Source organism: Phascolarctos cinereus, unplaced genomic scaffold (genome assembly GCF_003287225.1).
Source record: "Phascolarctos cinereus isolate Bilbo 61053 unplaced genomic scaffold, phaCin_HiC Scaffold_4;HRSCAF=312, whole genome shotgun sequence".
In the NCBI taxonomy this organism is placed as follows: Eukaryota; Metazoa; Chordata; class Mammalia; order Diprotodontia; family Phascolarctidae; genus Phascolarctos; species Phascolarctos cinereus.
The window spans coordinates 698749192-698773347 of record NW_027555847.1 but is presented as its reverse complement, the minus strand read 5'-3'; the positions used below and the strand labels follow the sequence as shown (position 1 = coordinate 698773347).

The following is a 24156-nucleotide window of genomic DNA, read 5'->3' as shown; positions in this document are numbered from 1 at the left end:
GTTTGGGTTCTGTGATGGATAAACTTCCGACAAAATCCCGACCTCCACAGCTCCAGACCAGCAGAACATCAAAAAGATGCTGATAACTTTAGGATAAGGACTCTGAAACGTTACCGATGACTTTGAGCTGATTTAGATGTGTCAGTGAACTAACTGCAAGGTGGCCCAATTAAGAGTAGTTGGTCTGGCTTCCCCAAAAAATCCTATAAAATGACACCTCAAACTCCTGCCCCCCAAAGCCTCCTGTATCTCTGTCGGTCCAGGCTACAGAGTGCTCCCAACTCTAGCCCATGCTTACCTGAGGGATGCGCTCTGCCTCTCCTCCTCCGCCTCCTCTTCCTGATCCCATCTGTGGTCCCCAGGCCACCGTCTGTCTCTCTACCACTTTTTGACACTTGACTCCACCTTTCTGGGTTTTTTACCCCCCCATGCCCTCTGTATTTAATTAAAGTGTGACTGCCACCCCATTTCCCACCATAGATTGTTGTCTTTCCTGGTAAGTACCCAAAGAACTGGGTGTGTCCACTCCTATTTCATAATTTATAGATTAATTACTAATTCATCACTGAATATAAAAATCTTCCTGTTTGGGTTAGTGACCCTAAATGTACTGGGTGACAGTGAATGAAAGCTTTAACCTCAAACTGGACATCTCTTTTTAGGAAGAGGGTGCCAGAGACTGACAGAAATGCTAAGAACAGAGCGCCTTCAATTCAAATATCTTTGTGAGAAAGCGCTGTGCCTAGTATGGAGGAGATGAACTTGATTAAGCCATTTCATTATCCTTGGGGGGAATGTCAGAACAATGTTGCAGCAGAACAGCTGGAAAGCTGGTCGTTATGGATTCTTGAACAATGAGTCTAAGGGAACAGCCCCATATGCTGGAACCAGGCCCAAAAGACCATTATTCCAAAAGATAGAATCCATCCAAATAGATTTAACACGAACAATTTAACAAATATATATTTTTTTATAATGACTCAAAGGTACAGGCCCTCCAAGATGTTCCATCCCCATGACTACTAATGATTTCTAGACACAGCAATAAAGATACGATGAAGCCCTGAATAAGCTGTCCTGCCTATCGAACACACTCTAGCAGTTGCTTTTTTGAACAAAGCCCCAGTGACTGTACCAAGACCATAACCCTTCCCTGGTGACTAGGGACAATGGAAAGGGAAGGAACAGGTGACTTTTGTTTTTCTGGGCTTTTTTTTCTTTGTTTGTTTTTAAGGCAACTGGGGTTAAGTGACTTGCCTAGGGTCACACAGCTAGTAAGTGTCAAGTGTTTGGTCAGAGGCCAGATTTGAACTCAGGTCCTCCTGACTTCAGGGCCGGTGCTCTATTCACTGCGCCACCTAGCTGCCCCGACTTTTGTTTTTCCTCCCTTCTAGTTCTGACAGGTTCCACAACCAGTGAGGTTGTGGAGGGACACAGCAAGGCGGGTACAACCCTGGCAGAGCCTTTCCTTGACTACCATTCACCCACAAATCACCAAATGTTATATTAACATTAAATAACTTCCTAAAATGTGGTAGGTTCACTGAATTCAATTTATAAATCCCCAGTGGGCACACTGCATCCTGGTTGCTAATCATCACTTTGACAAGAGACCATTTAAGTCCCCTAAGGAAACCAGAAAATATAGGATCTAATTCTATTCATTTGTCAGTGAAGGCTATCTGCAACTTCAACACAAAGAAAACTGTAAAACTTCAAAACCAGATCAGCTTAAATGGTTTAAACGGTACAAAAGGATAGGGAAGGTGTACTAGGAACTCCTTATTTGCACCTACCTTGCTTTTTAGCCGAATCCTTTCTATTAGTAACAAGGCACCATTTCTAATCATAAACATATTTATTTAAAAGATATTAAAAGCAAGTTTTGCTGTTGTTTTGTTTTACCATAAGTAGCCTTTTCTCCTCTAAGACATGGCTTCTTACCTCTTTACTTGAATTAGGTTCCTAGACAAAAAGGAAACGGAAAGAGTTATATCTGTGGATCACAGAAAATAATTATTTTTCCTGCCTTTTTTTCTTTTCTTTTTTTTCTTGCCTTTTTAACACCTGTTCTTATACCTAAGTTGTTTTTTTTCTTGAAGATTCTGAAAAAAGAAAAATAACTGCATTTCCTGTAATGTGAACGTATCATCAACATTCTTATCACATTGATAATAAACTAGTTTCCCATTTTGTTTGCAAATGTATTCCTAAACAGAGCAGGGCATCAGCCAACCCACCGGACATTGCTAGCCTTGAGGAATACTTAAACTTCTTCTCAATCAATTAATTAACAAGTATTTTTTGAGTACCTCCTATGTGCAAGGTACTAGAGGCTAAGGGAAGGGGAAAAGCTATACAGAACATGGCTGCTGCTCTGCAGGCCCTTATGAATAAGGTGGGTAGATGAGAAATGTCAACAGGCAATCACAACTTCAGGAAACTTAGATGAAAACCAGGTTTATCACAAGAGAAATGAACGTGCATGTAGAAACCCAAAGAGTTCACAATCCACACAGAAGTCTGCATATTTATGACAGCTGGATACCTGTAAGCTTCACCCAAAGGGGCATGGCATGGGAGGGGGAAAGGTGCAGTATAAGTGGAAAAAGGACAAAACCCCTCTCAAAGGAGAGGAGCAAAATGACTGGTAAAAGCTGCGTTCTTTTTTCTTTTTTTTTGCTAGGCTGTGGGGTTAAGTGACTTGCCCAGGGTCACACAGCTGTGTCAAGTGTCTGAGGCGCATTTGAACTCAGGTCCTCCCGACTCCAAGGCCGGAGCTCTATCCACTACGTCACCTAGCTGCCCCTTGCATTCTTTTCCCTTGAGAACTGCTAGACTTTGAAGAGAGGAGGAGGGTCTGCTTATCTACAGGGTCCCAGCTGCACGAACAGCTTCTCAGCCTAGCACAGACTGACTGGTGCCTGTCTTGACTCCAAAGAACACACAGGGAGTCCAGTTTGGGATGCAAACAACAAATTATACCAGCTGGAGGAGGGGGTTGCCCTTGACACATTCAGGCTAGTGTTTCTAGAAAATACGGCAACTCAAAAAAACAAGTTTGGGGGAACCCTTAACAGTCCTTAAGCTATAAACATATGAAAAATTTAACTACCAGTACAAGACAGAATATGGTAAAAGTATACTTTCAGTAGAAAGGATAATAAGCAAAGTGAGTAGGGGACTGAACTAGATGATTTCAAAGGTCCCTTCCTGCTCTAAATCTCTTTATCCTGTGACCTCAAGATGACCAGATGTCTTCTAAATCTAAGATTCTATGATGCTGAGTTCAGAAGGAAGAGAAATCAGTGTTCTGGAGTGTTTGGAGAAACAATGTAGGCTGAGTGTGAGCCAGGCCTTGAAGGAGGGGTAGGATTTAGAAAGGCAGAGGGGAACTGAAAGGGTTCCCTTGCAAGAGATGGCATGGAAGTGGGAACATGCAAAACATGTTCTAAGCCTGGCCAGAGTAGGAGGCTGGTGTTGCAGAACAGTGAGAAAAAGGTTGGAATGGTAGCTTAGGGCCTGTTATGGAAGTGCAGAAATGCTGGGTTAGAGTTTGGAGGAGTCACTATTTTTGACCATGAAACATGACAGAAAGATTACTCTCATGGAGCTATACCAGGTGTTCAGAAGATGGAAGTGCAGAAATCAGTTAAAAGGCAAGAGCTGACTAGTAATAAGTAAGGTGATGCAGACTTTAACCTCATCTCTTTCTCTGAAAACTGTAATCAGATCAGTGTAACAAATAAACTGCTTTATTGTTCTCACCATTTGTAGGAATTCCTAGACTACAGCTCTGCAGTCACTCTTCTCTTTGAGTAATCTCCCCCATTAAAATAATAATGAACATCTACAATTAGCAGCTGGCATTTATGCAGCATTTTTAGGGTTTGCAAAGAGCTAGATATTGCCTCATTTTATCATCACAACCACCCTAGAAGGCTGAGAGGGAAATGACCTGCTTTCATGTCTGTATCCTGGTTTTTTAGGACAGTGCTTGGCACACAGTAAGGGCTTAATAGATGCTTTGTACTTCTTTCATTTACTGAACTAGCCTGTTAAGAGTCTGGAAATCACAGAGGAGGAAGTGTCATGACCAATATGAAGAACATGAAGTTAAGTAAGCAGGGGCATTTCCAAGCTGAACTTACGGCCAAAATCTTGGGCTGAATGTACTGACCCATGCTGAGGGCTCTGTCTTCGCCACACTGCTCCAGAGTTACTCTTCTGTTACATCGAAAGACCTCGTTCATCAGAAAGCCTGGCAATCACAGCAGAATAACCAAGAAAAGATAAGCAAAACAAAGAAATTTCTAAAAGCAGATGCTGAAGGAAATGCCCCGTTGCAACTATGAAAGAGAAAACAGAGGGCAAAGCAAGTTGTGAAAGAAGCTATGAATGGTCTGCAGCCGAGGCTGATTTTTCTCCCTGGGCACAGCACGTGGCTGAGGAGCTTCACTCAAGAAATGAGTCCATTGGGTACACTGATGAGCTGCCTGTGGGAAGACAGCCAGAGGAGAGAAGCCCACTTGCCCACAGCACTGTGAAGTGGGCAACTGAGCCCCAAGGATGAGGAAGAATCACATGTCCAGTTTAAGATGTAGGTGGGAAATGTGACCATCTTAGAATATCAGAATGGTTGCTCTGTTACTCCAGAGAGCAGAATGAAGACAAGATGGCAGAAGTTACAGGGAAGCCAACTTCAGGCCAGCATGAGAAAAGATGTTAGAGCAACTAGAAGTGTCCAAAACAAAATGAGCCACCTCATCGGGCAGATTAGTGAACTAACTCCCTGAAAGTCTTCAAGCAAAGGCTGGATAACTACAACCTGTCAGAGGTGTTAAAGATGGGATACCCAGTATTAGAGAGAAGTTTGGACTAGATCACCTCTAAGATGCTTTCAGACTTAGAAGTCCCCAATCCTAATTAAGAAGCCTGATTAAGGGGATTGTAAATTCAAGCAGTGGACTCATTAAACTAATGACAAACCTTAAAGGGGAATGAGAATAGGACTTAATTGGAAAGAGAACATATGAGTACTTACCTACAGGATTGTTATCTGAGCATTGAGAAGCGAGTAAAGGACATGGAAGCTTCAGAAATGAATCAGAAGTCTGCACAGGAACTCTGTACTATAGAAACATATATAACAGGAAGGTTTATGATTATTAAAAATAATCAGGTATTTCTAAAGAAACAAAGAAAATGCAATTAAAATAATGAAATGTAATTTCCCAAAACAAAACTCAATGAAGTTCTTCACCAAAATGCAAAACAATGTCTATTTTGTTTTTATTTTTAGTTCTAGTTCTGAATTCTCTCCCTCTCTTCAGTTCCTCCCTTATCCACTGAAAATGCAAAACATGATACTTTATTATACTTATGAAGTAATGCAAAACATACTTCCACATTAGCCATGCCCTCCCCTCAAAAAGCCACAAAAATATGCTTCAATCTTCATTCGGAGTCTATCTGTTCTCTCTCTGGAGGTAAGGTAGCATTTTTCATCATGAGTCCTTTCTTTGGAACTGTGGCGGATCATTGCATTAATCAGTTATTACTAAGCCTTCCACAGCTGATTGTCATTACAATATTGCTGAAAACGTGCATATTATTCCAGTGATTCTGCTCACTTCACTTTACATCAGTTCATGTAAGTCTTTCCAAGTTTTTTTCTGAAAGCATCCTGCTCATCATTTCTTATAAGCACAATAGAATTCCACCACAATCGTAGACCATAACTTGTTCAGCCATTGCCCAACTGATGAGCATCCCCTTAGTTTACAATTCATTGCCACCACAAAACAGCTGCTAAAATAAACGTTTCTACATATGAGTCTTTTTTCTTTCTCTTTGATCTCCTTGGGGTTTAGACCTAATAGCAATATTGCTGGGTCAAAGGGTAGGTACAGTTTTATGGCCCCTTGGGTGGACTTCCAAATTGTTCTCCAGAATGGGAGGACCAGTTCCAGTTCCACCCATGCATAAGTGTCCCTATTTTTCCACATCCCCTCAGCACTTGTCAGTTTCCTTTTCTGTCATCTGAGCCAGTCTGATATAAAGTAGTACCTCAGAATTCTTTTAATTTATATTTCTCTATCAATGATTTAGAGCATTTTTTCATATGACTACTGATAATTTTGATTATTTTCTCTGAAAACTGCCTGGTCATATACTTTGATCATTTGTTAACTGGAGAATGGCTCTTGTTTTTACATTTGACTGAGTTCCCTACTGATTTGAGAAATGAGACCTTTATCAAAGAAACTTGCTTTAAAATGTTTTTCCCAGTTTTCTGCTTTTCTTCTATATTTGACTGCATTGATTTTGTTTGTGCAAAACCTTTCTATTTTTACATAATAAAAATTATTGATTTTGCCTCCTGTGAACCTCTATATCTCTTGTTCAGTCATGAACTCTTCCCTATCCATAGACCTGACAAATAATTTTTTCCAGGCTCCTCTAATTTGCTTATGATATCACCCTTTATGTCTAAATCATGTACCTATTTTGAGCTAATCTTGGTATATTGTATGAGATGTTGGTCTATGCCTAGTTTCTACCAGACTCAATACAATGTTGATATTTTAAAGGAATAATGTCAATGAATATATCCTTTGCATGACCTCTTCTTGTCCTGGAATGTCCACCCTAGACAGCTTCTCCTCACAGAACCCCTCCTTTGCTTGACTAAACAGAAGCTAAAAAGTCTTTGAGACATCAAGAAATAATAAAAATGAAGCCAAAAGACTAAAAAAAGAAGGAAAGGTGAAGTATTTCATTTCAAAACAAACGGCCCAGAAAAAGGTCAAAGGAAGATGATTTAAGACTCAAGATCAAAGAAATTTAAAACTCAATGGACTACCTGAAAGCCATGAACAAATGTTATATTTCAAAAAATCATAAAACAAAACTTCCCAGACATTTTAGAACCAGAGGACAAAGCAGAATTTGAAAGAATCTACTTGTTACCTCCTGAAAGAACCCCATCTCCAAAAAAAACCTCCCAGAAATATTAACTCCCAGAAATATTAGCCAAAATTCAGAGCTCCTAGGTCAAGGAAAAAAAAGAAAAAGAAAAACACTGCAAGCAGCAGCCAAAATGAAAGAATTCAAGTACCATAGAGCAGTCAGTATCACACAAGATTTAGCAGCTACCACTATAAGAAACAGAAAGCTTGGAATATTGTATCCCAGAAGGCAAAACAAAAGCAACAAAAAAAAACCTAGGTTTACAACCAAGAATAACCTCCCCAGCAAAACTGAGGATAATATTACAGGGGAGGAAATGGTTCTTTAATAAAACAAAGGACTTTGAAACATTCCTAATGAAAAGCCCAGAGTTGAGTAGAACAGCTGACATACAAACATAATCATCATAAAAAGCACAAAAAAAGGTAATTATGAGTGAGAAATCATAAAGAACTAAAAGAGGTTAACTTCTACATTTTTATATAGGGAGATGATCCATGTTACCCATCAAAAGTTTATCATTACCAGCGGTCTTAGAGGGAATCTAGACAGAAAGCCTAGTTATGATGCAAATAGTTTGGATGATCTCTGGAAACAGAAGAATGGAAAAGAGGAATGCACCGGGAAATGGGAAGAATGAAGAGGAAGAAGGGGGAAATTTTGTGTAAGGAAGAATTTAAACAATGGAGGGGACAGTTTGAGGAGGCTATACTTGAACCTCACCATCATTGAAACTGCTTCAAGGAAGGAATAATACACACAGTTGGGTACAGAACTCAGCTTACCCAACAGGGAAGCAGGAGACAAAGAGGTTGAGGGAAAAGGAGAGAGGGGCATAAGAGGAAGTCTAGATTAAATGAAAGAGCAGTCAGAAGCAACACAGACTTTTTAAAAAATAAACTGATGTATTAGTCCTTTCTTGGCCAATATTTGTTTTTAATATTATTTAATATTTTATATTTCCCAAGTACATGTAAAAACAATTTTAACATTTTTTTCAAATTTTGAGTCCAAATTTTCTTCCTCTCTCTCCTACCCTCCCTCATTGAAAAGGCAAGCAATTTGACATAGGTTATACATGTGTAGTCATACAAAACACATTTCCATGTAACTCATTCTGTGAAAGAAAACACAGCCCATCCCCCCCAAAAAAACCCAACAACAAAAACAAGAAGGAAAATAAAGAAAGTAAGGAAAAAGCATCTTTGATCTGCATGCTGGCTCTACCAGTTCTTTCTCTCGATAGTACCTTTCATCATAAGACCTATGGAATTGTCTTGGATCATTGTATTGCTGAGAATAGCTAAGTTATTCACAGTAGATCATCGTACAATATTGCTGTTACTGTGTATAATGTTCTCCTGGTTCTGCTCATTTCACTTTGCATCAGTTCACTTAATCTTTCCACGCTTTTCTGAGAGCATCCTGCTCATCATTTCTTAAAGTACAATAGTATTCCATCATGATCACATACAACAACTTGTTTAGCCATTCCCCAATTGATGGACATCCCTTCAATTTCCAATTCTTTGCCGCCACTAAAAGAGCTGCTATAAATATTTTTGTACACATAAATTCTTTTCCTTTTTGATTTTTATCTCTTTGGGACACAGACCTAGTACTGGTATTGCTTGATCAAAGGGTATGCATGGTTTTATAGCCCTTTAAGTATAGTTCCAAACTGCTCTCCAGAATCACTGAATTAGTATACAATTTCATCAATAGCATGTTAGTGCTTTAATTTTCCCACATCCCCCTCCAACATTTTTCATTTTCCTTTTCTGTCATATTAGCCAATCTGACAGGTGTGAGGGAGTAGCTCAGAGGTATTTTGATTTGCATTTCTTTCATCTATAGTGATTTAGAGGATTTTTTTTTCCATATGATTATAGACAGCTTTGATTACTTCGTCTGAAAATTACCTGTCATATCCTTTGACCATTTATCAATTGAGGAATGGCTCTTATTTCTATAAATTTGACTTAGTTTTCCATATGTTTTAGAAATGATGTCTTTGTCAGATAAACTCATGGTAAAAAATTTTTTCACAGTAATGATTACCAACTATTTCCCTCCACCTTATTTTACCCCTGTTTATCCTACTCTCTCTCTCTCTCTCTCTCTCTCTCTCTCTCTCTCTCTCTCTCTCTCTCTCTCTCTCTCTCTCTCTCTCTCTCTCCTTCTACCCTGTCCATTCTCAAAAGTGTTTTGCTTCTGACTTTTACCTCCACCAATCTGCCCTCCCTTTTTTAGCTCCCTCTCCCCCCTTCTCTTGTCTCCTTCCCTTCCTATTTTCCTGTATGGTAAGATATATTTCTACATCCAAATGAACGTGTATATTATTCCCTCTTTAAGCCAATTCTGATGACAGTAAGGTTCATGTGCTTCCCTCCCCACTTCCTCCATTTCCCCCTCCACTGTAAAATCTCTTTCAGGCCTCTTTTACATTAGATAATTTATCCCATTCTACCTCTCCCTTTCCCTTCCCCCAGTGCATTCTTCTTTCTCATCCCTTACTTTTATTTTTTTAGATAATCATAGCATCACATTCAACTCACACATATGCTTTCTATGTATACTATAATTGCCCTAATAATGAGAAAGTTTCTAGGAGTTATAAATATGATTTTCCCATGTAGGAATATAAACAGTTTAACCTTATCGAATCCCTTATGATCTCCCTTTCCTGTTTATCTTTTTTATGCTTCTCTTGAGTCTTTGTATCTGAAAGTCAAATTTTCTATTCAACTCTGGTATTTCAATGAGGAGTGCTTGAAAATCCATTACTTCACTGAATATCCATTTTTTTTCCCTGAAGGATTATACTGAGTTTTCCTGGGTAGGTGATTCTTGGTTGTAATTCCAGTTCTTTTGCCCTCTGGAATATCATTCCAAGCCCTCTGATCCTTTCATGTAGAAGCTGCTAAATCTTTTGTTATCCTGACTGCGGCTCCATGATATTTGAATTACTTCTTTTTGGCTGCTTACAGTATTTTCTCTATAATATTCCTGGGAGTTTTCATTTTGGGATCTCTTTTAGGAGGGGATCAGTGGCTTCTTTCCATTTCTACTTTACTCTCCGGTTTTAGAGTAACAGGACAGTTTTCCTGGATGATTTCTTGAAAGATGATATCTAGGCTCTTTTTTTGATCATGACCTTCAGGTAGTCCAATGATTTTTAAATTATCACTCCTGAATCTATTTTCTAGATCAGTTGTTTTTCCAGTGAGCTATTTCACATTTTCTTCTATTTTTTCATTCTTTTGATTTTGTTTCTTGATGTCTCTTAAAGTCATTACCTTCCACTTGCCTAATTCTAACTTTTAAGGAATTATTTTCCTCAGTGAGCTTTTATACCTCCTTTTCCATTTTGCCAATTCTACTTTTTAAGGAACTCTCTTCAGTGAATTTTTGTATATCATTTTTTCATTTGGCCAATTCTGCTTTTTAAGGCATTCTTCTCGTCATTGGATTTTTGTGCCTCTTTTACTATTTAGCTTATTCTGTTTTTTAAGGTGTTATTTTCTTCAGTATTTTTTGTGCCTCCTTTACCAAGCTATTCACTCTTTTTTCATGCTTTTCTTGCATCACTATCATTTTTCTTCCCAATTTTTCCTCCACCTCTCTTACCTGATTTTTAAAAATCCTTTCTAAGCTCTTCCATGGCCTGAGACTAATTCATATTTTTCTTTGAGGCTTTGGATGCAGGAATTTTGACTTTGTTGTCTTCTCCTGAGTGTGTGCTTTGATCTTCCTTTTCACCATAATAACTTTCTATGGTCAGAATTTTTTCTGTCCTTTGCTCATTTTTCCATCCCATTTCTTGACTTTTAAGTTAAAGTAGGGCTCTGCTTCCCAAATGGACGGGGCACTGTCCCAAGCATCATGTTTCTGTGCAGCTATTTTCAGAGGTAATTCTGGGGACCTGTAAGTTTTTGTCTTTTTGTTTCTTTTTTGCGAGGCAACTGGGGTTAAGTGACTTGCCCTGGGTCACACAGCTAGTGTATCATGTGTCTGAGGCCAGATTTGAACTCAGGTTCTCCTGACTCCAGGACCAGTGCTCTACCCACTGCGCCATCTAGCTGCCCAAAATTGTTTGGTGGTTTTTTTTGGGGGGGGTTGTTTTTTTTTTTAGGCAATTGGGGTTAAGTTACTTGCCCAGGGTCACACAGCTAGTAAGTGTTAAGTGTTTAGTCTGAGGCCGGATTTGAACTCAGGTCCTCCTGACTTCAGGGCCAGTGCTCTATCCACTGTGCCACCTAGCTGCCCCAACCTGTAATTTTTTGGCTCTTCCAAGGTGGTAAGATCTAATGAGAGGTGCGTTTACTACTCTCCTGTACTGTGCACTGATATGTGAGTGACCACAAGCGTTTTTTTTTTTAGGCAGTTGGGGTTAAGTGACTTGCCCAGGGTCACACAGCTAGTAAGTGTCAAGTGTTTGGTCGGAGGCCGGATTTGAACTCAGGTCCTCCTGACTTCAGGGCCGGTGCTCTATCCACTGCACCACCTAGCTGCCCCCCCAAGCACTCTTTTCAACCTTGGAACCGTGACTACGGTCCCTGCTCCCTTGTGGCTGCAAGCTGTACTACGCCAGTACTCCTCCTCACACTAGGCCTACGACCCAGGACTGCGACCCAGATCCAAATATAGGCAACGCAACGGAGTCCTGCCTCACTGCTAGCAAAGGGACCCCTGTAAATCTCCTTCTGACCTGATGTCTGATCCCCTCACCACCTGTGAGCTGAAAGGCCTGGAAACCACCACTGCCACTGCTGATTTTGTCACACTGAGGCCTGCTCTTGGTCTGCCAGGGCCCAGGCTGCGCCGGTGCAGCTTGTGCTGGACTATGCTCCTCTCTCACCCTGGTGCAACAGACCTTTCCTGTGAACCGTCTAAGTTGTCTTAGGCTGGAAAACTGTTTCCCTCCACCTTTGTGTGAGTTCTGTTACTCTAGAATTTGTTTCAAGTCATTATTTAAAGGTATTTGGAGAGGTTTGGAGGAGAGATCAGGCAAGTCTCTGCCTCTGCTCTGCCATCTTGGCTCTGCCTCCCAAAACAGACTACTAATGAGGGAACAGAGAAAAAAAGAGAAGGAAAAGTGTAAGAGAACAGGATGACAGGAAATAATAAAATTACCAATCTTAACCATAAATATAAATGGGATCAATGCACCCATAAAATGGAAGAAGAGATCAGACTGGATTAGAAACCAGAATCCAACAATACGTTGTTTACAAGAAACACACTTGAAACAGAAAGATACACCGAGTTAAAATAAAGGACTAGAGCAGCATCTGTTATGTATCAGCTGAAGTAAAAAAATGGCAGAGATAACAGTCATGCTCTCAGATAAAACAAAAGCAAAAATAGACTTAATTAAAACAGATAAAGAGAAACTACATTTTGCTAACAGGTACTCCAGACAATGAATTAATATCAGTATTGAATATATGTGCTCCAAATGGAATAGCATCTAAATTTATAAAGGAAAAGTTAAATAAGTTCCGGGAGGAAACTGACAATAAAAGTATAATATGAAAGGAACTCAATTTACCCCTTTCAGATCTAGATAAATATGACCATAAAATAAACAAGAAAGAAATAGATGAACAGAATTTTAGAAAAGTTAGATATGACAGACCTCTGAGGAATGCTGAAAGAGAACAGAAGTATACCTATTTCTCATCTGTACCTGGCCTCCTTTACAAAAACTGACTATGTATTAGGGCAGAAAAAACTCATAAACAAATGCAGAAGAGCAGAAATACTGAATGAATCTTTTTCTGACCACAATACAGTAAAAATTATATTCAAAAAAGACCTTTGAAGAAAACATTAAAAATTGGAAATTAATTTAATAATGAAGAATGGATTTGTAAAAGAATAAATCACAGAAATAATAATTTCATTAAAGATAATGACAACAATAAGACAGCAGATCAAAATTTATAGGATGCAGTCAAAACAGTACTTAAGGGAAAATGTATCTCTCTAAACTCTTTCATCCAAAGAGAAAGAGCAGATCAACAAACAGACATGCAATTGAAAAACCTAAAAAACCCAACAAATTAAAAACCTCCAATTAAATATCAAAGTTGAAATCCTAAAAATCAAATGAGAGACGGAAAAAAGTGAAAGTAAAAAAAAACTGAACTAATAAAGGTAGGAATTGATTTTTTTAAATTTCATTAATTTATTTTGATTTATCAATAATCACTTCCATACACTTTTGAATTTAAAATTTTTCTCCCCCTTCCTCCCCACCACCCTCCCCAAGATGGAGCACAATCTGATACAGGCTATACATTTACATTCCTATTAAACATATTTTCACATTAGTGGTGTTGTAAGTAAAAATTAAAACCAATAGGAGGAACCATCAGAAAGAGGAAACAAAATTCAACAGAAGAGAAAAAAACAGCAATTCAACTTTCATAGTTCTTTCTTTGGATGTGGATAGCATTTTCCATCATGAGGCCTCTGACATGTCTTAGATCCTTGTACTACCGGGAACGGTTAAGTTTATCAATATTAGTTATCGCACAACGTGGCTGTTATTGTGTACAACATTCTCTTGGTTCTGCTCATTTCACTCAGCATCAGACCATACAAGTCTTTCCAGGTTTTTCTGAAGTCAGCCGGTTCATCATTTCTTATAGCACAATAGTATTCCATTACAATCATATACCACAACTTGCTCTGCCATTCCCCAACTGATAGGCATCCTCTCAATTTCCAGAAATTGATTTTTTTTTTAAAAATAAAATAAAATAGACAAGCCATTAGCTAAATGGAGTTTAAAAAGAAAGGAGGAAGACAACCAAATTACCTCTATCAAAAATGAAAAAAGTGAATTCCCAACCAATCAGATTGGCTAACATGACAAAAAAGGAAAATGACAAAGGGCTGGAAGGGCTATGGGAAAACAAGCATACTAATGTACTACTTACTGGTGGAGCTGTGAGCTAGTTTAACCATTCCAGAAAGCAGTTAGGAACTATGCCCAAAAAGCTATTAAACTGTGTATACTCCTTGACCTAGCAATTCTACTACTAGGGCTATACCCCAAAAAAGATCAAAGGAAAAGGAAAAGAACCAAAATATACAAAAATATGTACAGCAGCTCTTTTTGCAGTAGCAAAGAATTAGAAACTGAGAGGATGCCCATCAACTGGAGAACGGAAGAACAAGCTATGATATATGAATGTGATAGAACACTACTGAGCAGAAATGCTGAAGGAGATGGTTACTGATGCAAAGTGAAGTGAGTAGAAATAGAACGCTTTATACAATAACTCTAATACTGTAATGAAAATCAACTGCGAAACTTAGTAACTCTGATGAACACAATGACTAATGATAATGCCAAAGGACTCATGATGAAATATGTTACTTACCTCCAGATAGAGAGCTGACAGATTCAGAGTGCAGATTGAAGCACATTTTCTTCTCTTTCTTTTTCTCTATTTTTTTTGGCAGGGAGGGAAAGGGAACATGGCTAATGAGGGAATTCATTTTGTATGACTATACATATTTGTAATGGGGTTTTTTTTCTTGCTTTTTTCAGGGAGGGAGAATGGAAGAGAAAGGGAGTTAATTCAGTACTGAAAATAAAACTGAATTGAATTTTTTAAAAGGACTGCTCCTCCACAAAATCCTTCTCCCCTTCCACGGTGTGGTGTGGAGATGATTCATTCTTAAAGGCTACCCAGGCAGAGCAAAATCTCTGGCAAGTTTTACTACGCTAGAAAGACTCTGAGAATAAGCTCAATGATGGAATGTTATCCAAAGACCAACCCAGAGAGTTGGGCTTGTTTAGATGGGCTCATTACCCATATGGCACAAGCACAAGGTGAGACATCTTATGACCATGGCAACTCATCAAACAATCTACTAAGGCATGTTGGGACATCACCAAAGTCACAGAGCTTTTGAAGTAATAAAGAAGTATCCTATGACTAAGTGGGTGCCCATCAACTGGGAAATGGCTAAAAAAGTTGTGGTACATGAACATAATAGAATATTCTTGTGTCATAGTAAGTAACAAACATGAGGAATTCAGGGAAACATGGGAAAACCTGTATTAACTGATGCAGAGTGAAGTAAACAACACCAGGGTGACAATATACACAACTACAGAATATAAATAAAAAGAATGTTAAAATGAAGTCAAATGTCCAATCATTCTAACAACCAATCTTTGCCTCAGAGATGAGGCCATGGATTCCTCTTCCTTTCTCAGAGATATGGAGGACCAAGCGTGTAGAATGTTGCATACACTATCAGATTGGTCTTCATAATAATTAGTTTTGAATAACTGTCTTTGTTACAAGGGAAGGCTCACAGGATGGAGGGGTGGGGGGAAAATATATCCAGGAATGATTATGATGTAAAAATAAAAGACATCAATTAAATTTATTAAAGTGTATCAGTGGTCCAGAGAGACAATTGGTGAACTCTAAGTGCAGACTGACGTATATTTTTTTCACTCTTTTTCTTTTGTTTTTTGCTACATGGTTTATGTGGAAATATGTTTTGCATGACTTCATAAGGATAATGGGTATCATGTTGTTCGTCTTCTCAATGGATGGGAGAAGGAAGGGAAAGAATTTAGAACTAAAAGTTTAAGAACAAATGTTATACTATAAAAATAAAAAATAAAGGAAGAAATAATAAAACAAAGTGCATAGGATGGGAGATTAATTGAATCAATCAATTAATCAGTCCAAATTTATATAACTAACAAATACTCTAGCCCTGGTACCTTCATCAAGTAAACATGCATACCTTGGTCAATTTGGAACATGTGAAGGCCACTAGACGAAGTGAGGTAATTTTATACTGGAATTGTATTGGGATCAGCTAAGAAGAATCAGGCGTGCCTTGTGGGGCTTACACATAATAGCAAATTAGTTTAGATCCTAGAATTTGAGTGGCTGGCCTGGTGAGTGGTAGGAGCCATTCCAGTCCTCAAAGAATATAAGATGAAATCAGACTTGAGAAGAAGATTTCAGATGTGAAAAGTTACCCCCACTCTAATCATATAATAATACAAGTATTATCCTGTATTTTGCTGAGGCCAAGAACAATGAAAATAACTATAAAGAGAAGAAGTACATACTTAGCGGAAGTTTTAAAGACCTATTTTTTTTCCATCTTACTAAAGTGTTTGTTACTTGTGCTTTGGTTAACACATCTATATTAGTTACAAAACTTGGGCTTACCATGTAAATTCTGTATTATCACAAAACTAGCTTTCCTGACATCTTGAAAGATTCAATTCAATTCAGAAACATTTTTTGAGACCCCACAATGTGCAAGACACTGTGCTAAACAGTAGAGATGAGAATATGAAATTAGACAAGATCCTTGTCTTAAAGAAGCATACATTCTTATAATAAATAAGATAGATGAAAGTAGATTTCCAAGTGTAGGATTTTATATCTCTTAGAAAGGGGACTTTACTAAAATCAGCCTCTCTACTTACCTTGTATTTAGTAGCAGTTGGAGTATTCAATATGGTTGGATGATAAATGTTTGATTCTTTAGTGTTGGCATAATTACCAGACTTTTTTAAGAAATTATCAAAATTATTCTCATTGGGGAATTCAGGAGTAATAAAGGATAATTCAGCTTTGTCTGTTGTGAAAAAAAGCATGTTGGTCAAGGTCAACATAAAAGCTTTTCAAGAATATACCTTCAAACAGAATTAAGACTAATAAAAGAAATATATCCATTTGAAATACACCACCAGATTAAATCCAGCTATCTCCATGGAGCTGTCTTCCATACCTCTGTCACTTCATTTCCACGAGACTTGGTTTCCTCCTCTGCAAAATGAGGAGTCTACACTATATGATCTGCAAGGCCCCTTGCAACTCTGGCATACATTCTATTGTTCTACCTGCTTGAATCAAGGCAAGTCCATGAGCCAGCTGGCTGGATATACTCCTTACCACAATATAGAGAAAAATCTAATATGGCTCCTGTGCAATGGAGCCATGTACAAAAATCATTTAAGGTCAGCTCTGTTCTCCAACCTATAGGTTGGATCAATAAACCACCTTAAGTTTGTGTGGGTATAAAAGAATTCATTTTTTGCCTCTCATGCAGGAAAACAGGGAGAGATTACTCCCCTCACCTCATAACCAATTTAAAAAAGAGGCAATTGAGGGTAATTCTTCTGTGTCTTACAAACCAGAAGAAGGAAAACGAGCTGTGTGTATCCCTGAATATGTCGGAGGGCAGAAAAATGATTCACATGCTATTATTTCCTGTTATAAGTTACAAATCAGTAACTTACATTCTTGCTTTCTCTTAATTATAAAGGAAAGGTGAATCAAAATATTAGCATCATTCTGATAAAAACAATGAACTACATAGTTGAAAAATATTTTTAGTAGATAGGCAGTGCCATAAATGAATATTCCTGGTCTCTCTAATCTCTCCAGTCTTAGTGGCACTTTCCAGTACCTGTTCTCTGCATATGGACCTTGATACGCCTTGATCAACACTAAATGAACTGATAAAAATAAACACTGTTTTTATGCAAATCTCCTCAATAAAAATAAAAAGCGGAAAAAGGAAACAGGAACTAGAGCCACTATTTAAAGCTGTACCATTACAACAAAGAGGAAGTCAAATTAAAAAAGACATTCAGAAAAAAAAAACCATCCTGATAGCTTGGTATACTACAAATTAGGAAAACATAAACACAATTACTTCAAAAGAAAAGCCATTAACATGCAATCATGTTGAGTTCCTTGAGGAGATTTGCAAAGGACACTCTGAAGACGAAGAAAAACTCCCTTGTACTCTAGCTGTACCACAAAGAGGGTCACACTACTTGGATCCTGAATCCAAGCTTTATTCTTGCCACAAAAGAAGTATAAAGGAAACTTTTCCCCTGTGTCTTAACTAAATACACCTTTCATCAGATACTTACAGTTGAGAGTATAGAGGCAGAAAAGAGATGGATTTGTTTGGTCTGCTAAGTAAAATAGTCTTTCAGGGGGATGCGCTGTAAAATTCATTTCATATACGGCTATCTTCTGAAAGCATAACTTCCTGTCACTTCTGAAAACAAAAAAAAAAGGTTTTAAAGTCTACAACATGGACAATTTTGGCAAGACTAGTTTAAAACTGTCAGATGGATGTAGTTACTAGGTTAGCAGCTCTACTGAGACTATTGTGAAAATACGAAATAGATCCATTGTTATCAAGCTTATTCACTGTTAAAAGGTCTGACATTTTTAATTCTATCTTTCCTATAATGAAAGAAAAAACCTGGACAAGTATAACCACCAAGAAATTTAGTACAATATGAAACAGTCCAGAGCATCGTGATACAAGTGAGCATTAACAACCAAGGTAAAATTAATGGGAAAACAGTCCATGGAGGTTTGGATTACAAAACAATTTTGCTTGTAACTATGATACTAGGAATGATTCAAGAATTTCTAGTTTGCTGAATTAAGGTATGAATCAAGGACTATAAGAATACATCATGTGGAATAAAAAAAAATGGATCTGTCTGAAGTTATCTGATCATTTTTGGTGCTTATAAATCATAGCATAGCCAAGCATACAGCCCATGGAGGAAGTGACAGATGGCAATCAACTTGACAGATGGATGGACCAAATAATGAAGTCAGGAAGATGCAGAAATAGAGGGCTGGGTAGTTAACAGAAAAGTGAGGAAAATGATGCTAGGAGGAGTCATGAAAAGACATCTAGCAGAGTAGCTAATGATGATACTGACAAATGAGGACTAGAGCAGAGAGTGACAACTGAAAGCAGAATGTAAACAGACAACAAAGAGAGACAGCAGAGACCTATTAAGAGTAAGGAAAATCATCTGATCAATCCATTCATGTTTATTCGGTTGCTGCTGTGTGCAAACCCTATGCTAGATACTGTTGTGGATGGAACAGAACATGATGCAGGAGCTTACAATCGAGAGAAAGAGATAAAACACACACATATAAAAGGATAACTCACGATACAAGGAAGCAAATGATAGCTGCCAAAAGAGTGGTGCACAGAACAGGAACTAGGACTCAGGCAGAAGACATTACTTTCAAGTAGGCTGATCAGAGGGGAAAGGGAGCCTAGCTAGTGTGTGAAGGATTGAGAAGGTGCAGGAGAGCAGGAAAGTCATCCTAGAGAGGTGGAGAGAAGAGAGAGAACAAAGGTGCGGAGGTAGGGCTGTAGGAGCACAATTTGTAAACGGAACAGTCTACAGATAAAATAAGGTCAGATCATGAGGAGCCTTGAATATCAGGCTAAGGAGTCTGAATTTTATTCTAAAGCAGGCCTGCACGACATACAGCCCGCAGGCTATTTGTGGCCTGCCAAAGTATTCCGGGCCACCCGAGAAAAATGTAGGGTTGCCACTGCACACTCTCCTGTTTGTTACAGGACCCATGGCAATCAACCACCATCAGTCTGTCTCTAGTCTAAGCTATCAGTAGCCGAAGAAGTTTAGTCTGTTTTAATTTTAGCCCCTACCTACTGCCAAGTTGTGTAGGTCTGTCTAAAAGGCAATCAAAAACCATCCAGGATTTCTAGACAGGAAAATGACACAACAGATGCAGAGCTTAGGAAGGTTAATCTGGTGACGGTTCATGCGATAGGCTGGAATGGAGAAAGAACAGGGGCAGAGACCCCAGTGAGGGGGCTGTTACAGTGGTGCAACAATGCAATGATAAAGGTCTGACCTAAGAGAGTCACTGTGAAAACAAAAATAGAAAGGATAGTTCTGTAAAACATCACTGATGAGAGAGATTTTGTGCCAAACTGAACATGAAGGAAGGAGAGGGGAAAGAAGGAAGAGTTAGAAATGACATCAACCAAGGCTCCTAGCACCCCCACCCACCCCACCATGGGGGTGAATGATAGCACTACTGACAACAATCAGCAAGTAGGAGGGAGAGCTTGTTTTGAGGGAAAGGTACTATGATCAGTTGCTGACATACTTTCTTAAGTCTTCACCACCTTTTTTAAGTTCATGAAAGGTTAAATATAGTAAACCTTTGGCTAAGAGGAACCTAACTAACCAGAACACTCACTTACTGGTATTATTCTTTTTTTCCCCAGGTGGAGGTAGTGGTATAAGCAAAGATACTGAAGTAGGAATATGCAAAGCATGCTTTTGGGGGCAGTAAGAGTTTTTTCATTCTTCCAACAATCCCACCCTCCCACTGCCACATAACATTCCACTTTCAGGAGAAAGAGGAAACAGGCCAAGTTTCTATCCCAAAGAACGTTCAAATTACCCAATAATTCTGCTCATTTCACACACCAGCAAGGTTATGCTTAAGATTCTGCGAGCTAGGCTTCAGTTACATGTGAACCGAGAGGTACCAGAAGAGCAGGCTTGTTTTCAAACAGACAGAGGCACTAGTGACCAAATTACCAATATTCACTGGATTATGAAGAAAGCAAGGGAGTTCCAGAAAAAACATCTACTTCTACTTCATTGACTATACTAAAGCCTCTGACTGTGTGGATCACAACAAAATATGGCAAGTCCTCAAAGAGATGGGAATACCAGATCATTTTACTTGTTTCCTGAGAAACCTAACTGCAGTTAGAATCAAACACAGAACAACTAATTGGTTTAATATTTGAGGAGTATGACAAGACTGCATATTGTCACCTTATTTGTTTTACTTATATACAAAGTATATCATGTGAAATGTCAGGCTGGATGAATCAAAAGCCAGAATTATGGTTACTGGGAGAAATATTAATAATCTCAGATATGCAGACAATACCACTCTGATGGCAGAAAGTGAAAGGGAATTAAGAAGATTCCTGATGAGAGTGAAAAAGGAAAGAGTAAAAGCTGGGAGAGAGTAAAAGCTGGCTTGAAGCTTAACATAAAAAAAAAAAAAACTAAGATACTGGCAACTGGTCCCATCACCTCTAGGCAAATAGAGGGAAAAGGAATGGAAGCAGGGTTGGATTTGATATTCTAGAGCTCAAAGATGACTGCAGACAGTGATGGCAGCCATGAAATTAAAAGACGCTTGCTGTTTGAAAGGAAAGCTATGGCAAATCTGGACAACACGCTAAAAGGCAGAGCTATCACCTTGCAGAGAAAACTATGGTTTTTCCAGTAGCAATGTATGTCTGTGAGAGTTGGACTTGGAAGAAAGGCCAAGCACCGCCAAATTGACACTTTTGAATTGTGGTGCTGGAGACTTCTGAGAATCCCTTGGATGGCAAAAAGGTCAAATCAGTCAATACTTAAATTAATTCAGGCTTTTCACTGCAAGGTCAAACACTGAGGCTGAAACTTAAATACTTTGGCCACACAATGAAAAGATGAGACTCACTGATATTGGGAAAGATTGAAAGCAAAAGGAAAAGGGGATGGCAGAAAACAAGATGAATAAACAGTAACATGGAAACAACAAACATGAATTTGGACAGACTTCAGCAGACAGTAGAGAATAAAAGGGCCTGGTGTGATATGGTCTATGGAGTCATGAAGAGTCAGACACAAATATACAACAAAAACAACAACAGATATCTTAATTTAGCAACAGTAACAGACACTTTTTCAGTTAATTTTCCATTAACAAGAAAATGAAAATGAACCATAGCATCCCATCCCCCTAACTTTCTGCTCATCTGAGGTTTCGTGTTTTAGAATTGCTAAAAATGGGACAAAGTCCCATTCTGACAAGGAGTCTTGAGTTCTTAAAGACTATGTCAGGAGAGCAAAAGCTCTGGTAGGTTCTCCCAAACTAGAAACACTTTGAGTATGGCCTAGCCACAGACTGATTCTACTATTAAGGATCAGCCTATTTAGGAAGGGGGAGATCTCATCACCAGTAGATTAGCCACTTGGTGATTAATTCTTTGACCAAGGCAACTCATCAAAATGGAAAATACAAAATGGTGCTCAATCTTTCCACTTAAATAATAACAGTGGCTGATAAGGGAACTAAGAATCACAGTTTTTACCCTGTCATAAACATTAATTTACACATTGGCACTCTTATGAGATCCTTGTTCAATGAATGGACGGACAAATATTGCAACCATCTTGATTTTCTTGCTATAAATGAAATGAGAAGGCAAAAAAAAGTTGCAGATAAATAGGAAGTTCACAAGTTTTCCATGGAAAGGAAAATAAAGGAGTTGGTGGAGTTGGCTTTATCACGCATCTAAAGGCAACAAGAAATATCATTTCCTAAGACATTTAGTTATCTCATGTTTGCAAAAAGACCACTATGAAAATGATGGTAGCTTCCATTCCCATCTCTGTTACAGAAGATGATAAGAGAAAGTCTACTCATCAATCAATCAACAAGTATTTAAGAGACTAGGATGGGGGCTAGGTTCTAAGGATAGAAAGACAAAGGGGTTAACAGTTCCTACCCTCCAGAAGCTTGCATTATAACATGGGAGACAAGGAAAACAAAACAGACACAAGGTAACCTTGGAGGGAAGGCACTAGCACTTCAAAGTACCAGGAAAGGATTCAACTAAAGTGCTACTTTAGTTAAGTCTTGAAAGAAACCAAGGATTCCAAGAAGTGGAGGTGAAGAGGAGGAACATTTCAGGCATGGCCAACAACCAGGCTAAAGAAGAACTCAGTAAGACCAACTCTCCAATTAAATCAAAATACATTTTGCTACCTGATGACGTCAATGCATATATGTAGGAAAGGATGACAAAAATGTGTTGGAAAATTTGGTTTAAGGGTGAGAAGACAGGCCAAAGGCCTCTGGACTACACAGAAGCCTCACCCATACTTACCATTAACCCTTTCAGGAAAATAAGTAAAAGAGCTAACTAATGAACAGCTGTCAGGCTCCACTGATATCCACATATTGTAGGCAGCATATGGATGAGTCATACAAGATGTATAGGCAGGGAAGGGTTGTGATCTACACTGCTGGAGGGAGTAGTGACATGGAGAAGATCACAAATCCATTGGGATACTAGCAGAACAGACCCACTTTTCCTTTGGTCAGCAAAAGAGCTCTGATGAAAACAGACTGAATAACTTTGAAAAGCATTCCATCTATCAACTACCATTTGCTAAGCCTTCTATTAGGGTAAAGTTAAATGATCTTTCTCAGAATCATAAGTTTGTCTCATCATCCCACTATCTGCATCAATTATCATCCTCTAAGTGCTTCTTTTTTCAAAGCTTTAAAATTTGACATCCTTGTACACAGATAATTTAAGATAGATTTTTCAAATTCTAATCATTTGGGAATGCTGTTTTCCACTGTTCTCATGCACAATGTGAACTGCTAGAATTTTTGGAAATTTACCTATCATAAAAGTCCAAACAAAGCCTTCCTATCTATTTAATTCTTTGTTATATCAGTAAAAACTGTATGAAATCAAACTGCACTCTTTTCCCACAAAATGTTAATAAGAATAACCTACTGATGTTATAAAATGGCTGACTTGAAATGATCTGAAATAATCTCCAATTCAGGAAAACAGACTTTGATTTTCCTTCCAGGTACAAAGTTTTCAGACAACAGAAAAACAGCAGAAATGATACACTAGCATTGTGAAAGTAGCAAAAGCACAAAAGAAAAGCCTCTAAGAGATTGAGTAAATACTCTGAAGATTATCAAAAAGCATAGGATGAGTGGGCACTGGAGGGATAAGCGTCAATCAGAAACTACTAGATTCAACAAAGTTGTAAACTTACGAGACAATTCGAACTGAGCATGTTGAGAAAAGACTGAAATCTTTAGAAGTGCAGTCAGGATCACAGCAGCAGTTAACATCACATTCTTCTACTAACAAGTCACACACACACAGTGCAGAAACTAGAGGAAACAGAGCAGGTCAACAAAGAGTTACACATATTGGTAGTAATGACCACAGGTATTTTAACACACAATGTACTTTAGGAAAGGGGCCAGACTTGTGATTTCATTGGTAGAGAGAACTCCCAGGTGAGAAAACTCCCTCCACCAATGCCGGTCAGCACCTTCTCTGGGACTTACAGGCTTAAAGCATCGCTAGAAGCCTGAGAGATTCAGGGACTTGCCCTGGGTCACGCCTGCATGTTTCAGAGGCAGAACTTGAACCCAAATCATTCTGGCTTTGAAGCCAGCTACCCACTATGACATGCTGACTTTCTACCATATACTTTACACTAAAACAAAATATGATGACTTCCAAAGTTACATATAAATA

At 38.5% G+C, this 24156-nt stretch overlaps 1 protein-coding gene across 6 annotated transcripts in view; it reads right to left on the bottom strand.

Annotated features, from left to right (window-relative positions):
• The window catches only part of TCTN1 (tectonic family member 1), a 51680-nt gene that overhangs the window by 14011 nt on the left and 13513 nt on the right, over positions 1–24156 (bottom strand). For 5 of the 6 annotated variants that reach the window (XR_013486480.1, XM_078154298.1, XM_020970228.2 and 2 more), the window contains 6 exons: positions 23663–23783; positions 17918–18048; positions 16460–16611; positions 5045–5132; positions 4152–4261; positions 1945–1965 (listed from right to left, as the gene is read on the bottom strand). Coding sequence is in view for 5 of the 6 variants with exons in the window: in XM_078154298.1 (XP_078010424.1) it covers positions 1945–1965; positions 4152–4261; positions 5045–5132; positions 16460–16611; positions 17918–18048; positions 23663–23783 (623 nt within the window). In the remaining variant the exon portion in view is untranslated. The remainder of the gene's footprint in view (positions 1–1944; positions 1966–4151; positions 4262–5044; positions 5133–16459; positions 16612–17917; positions 18049–23662; positions 23784–24156) is intronic. The other variant, XM_020970229.2, reaches the window with a different exon arrangement.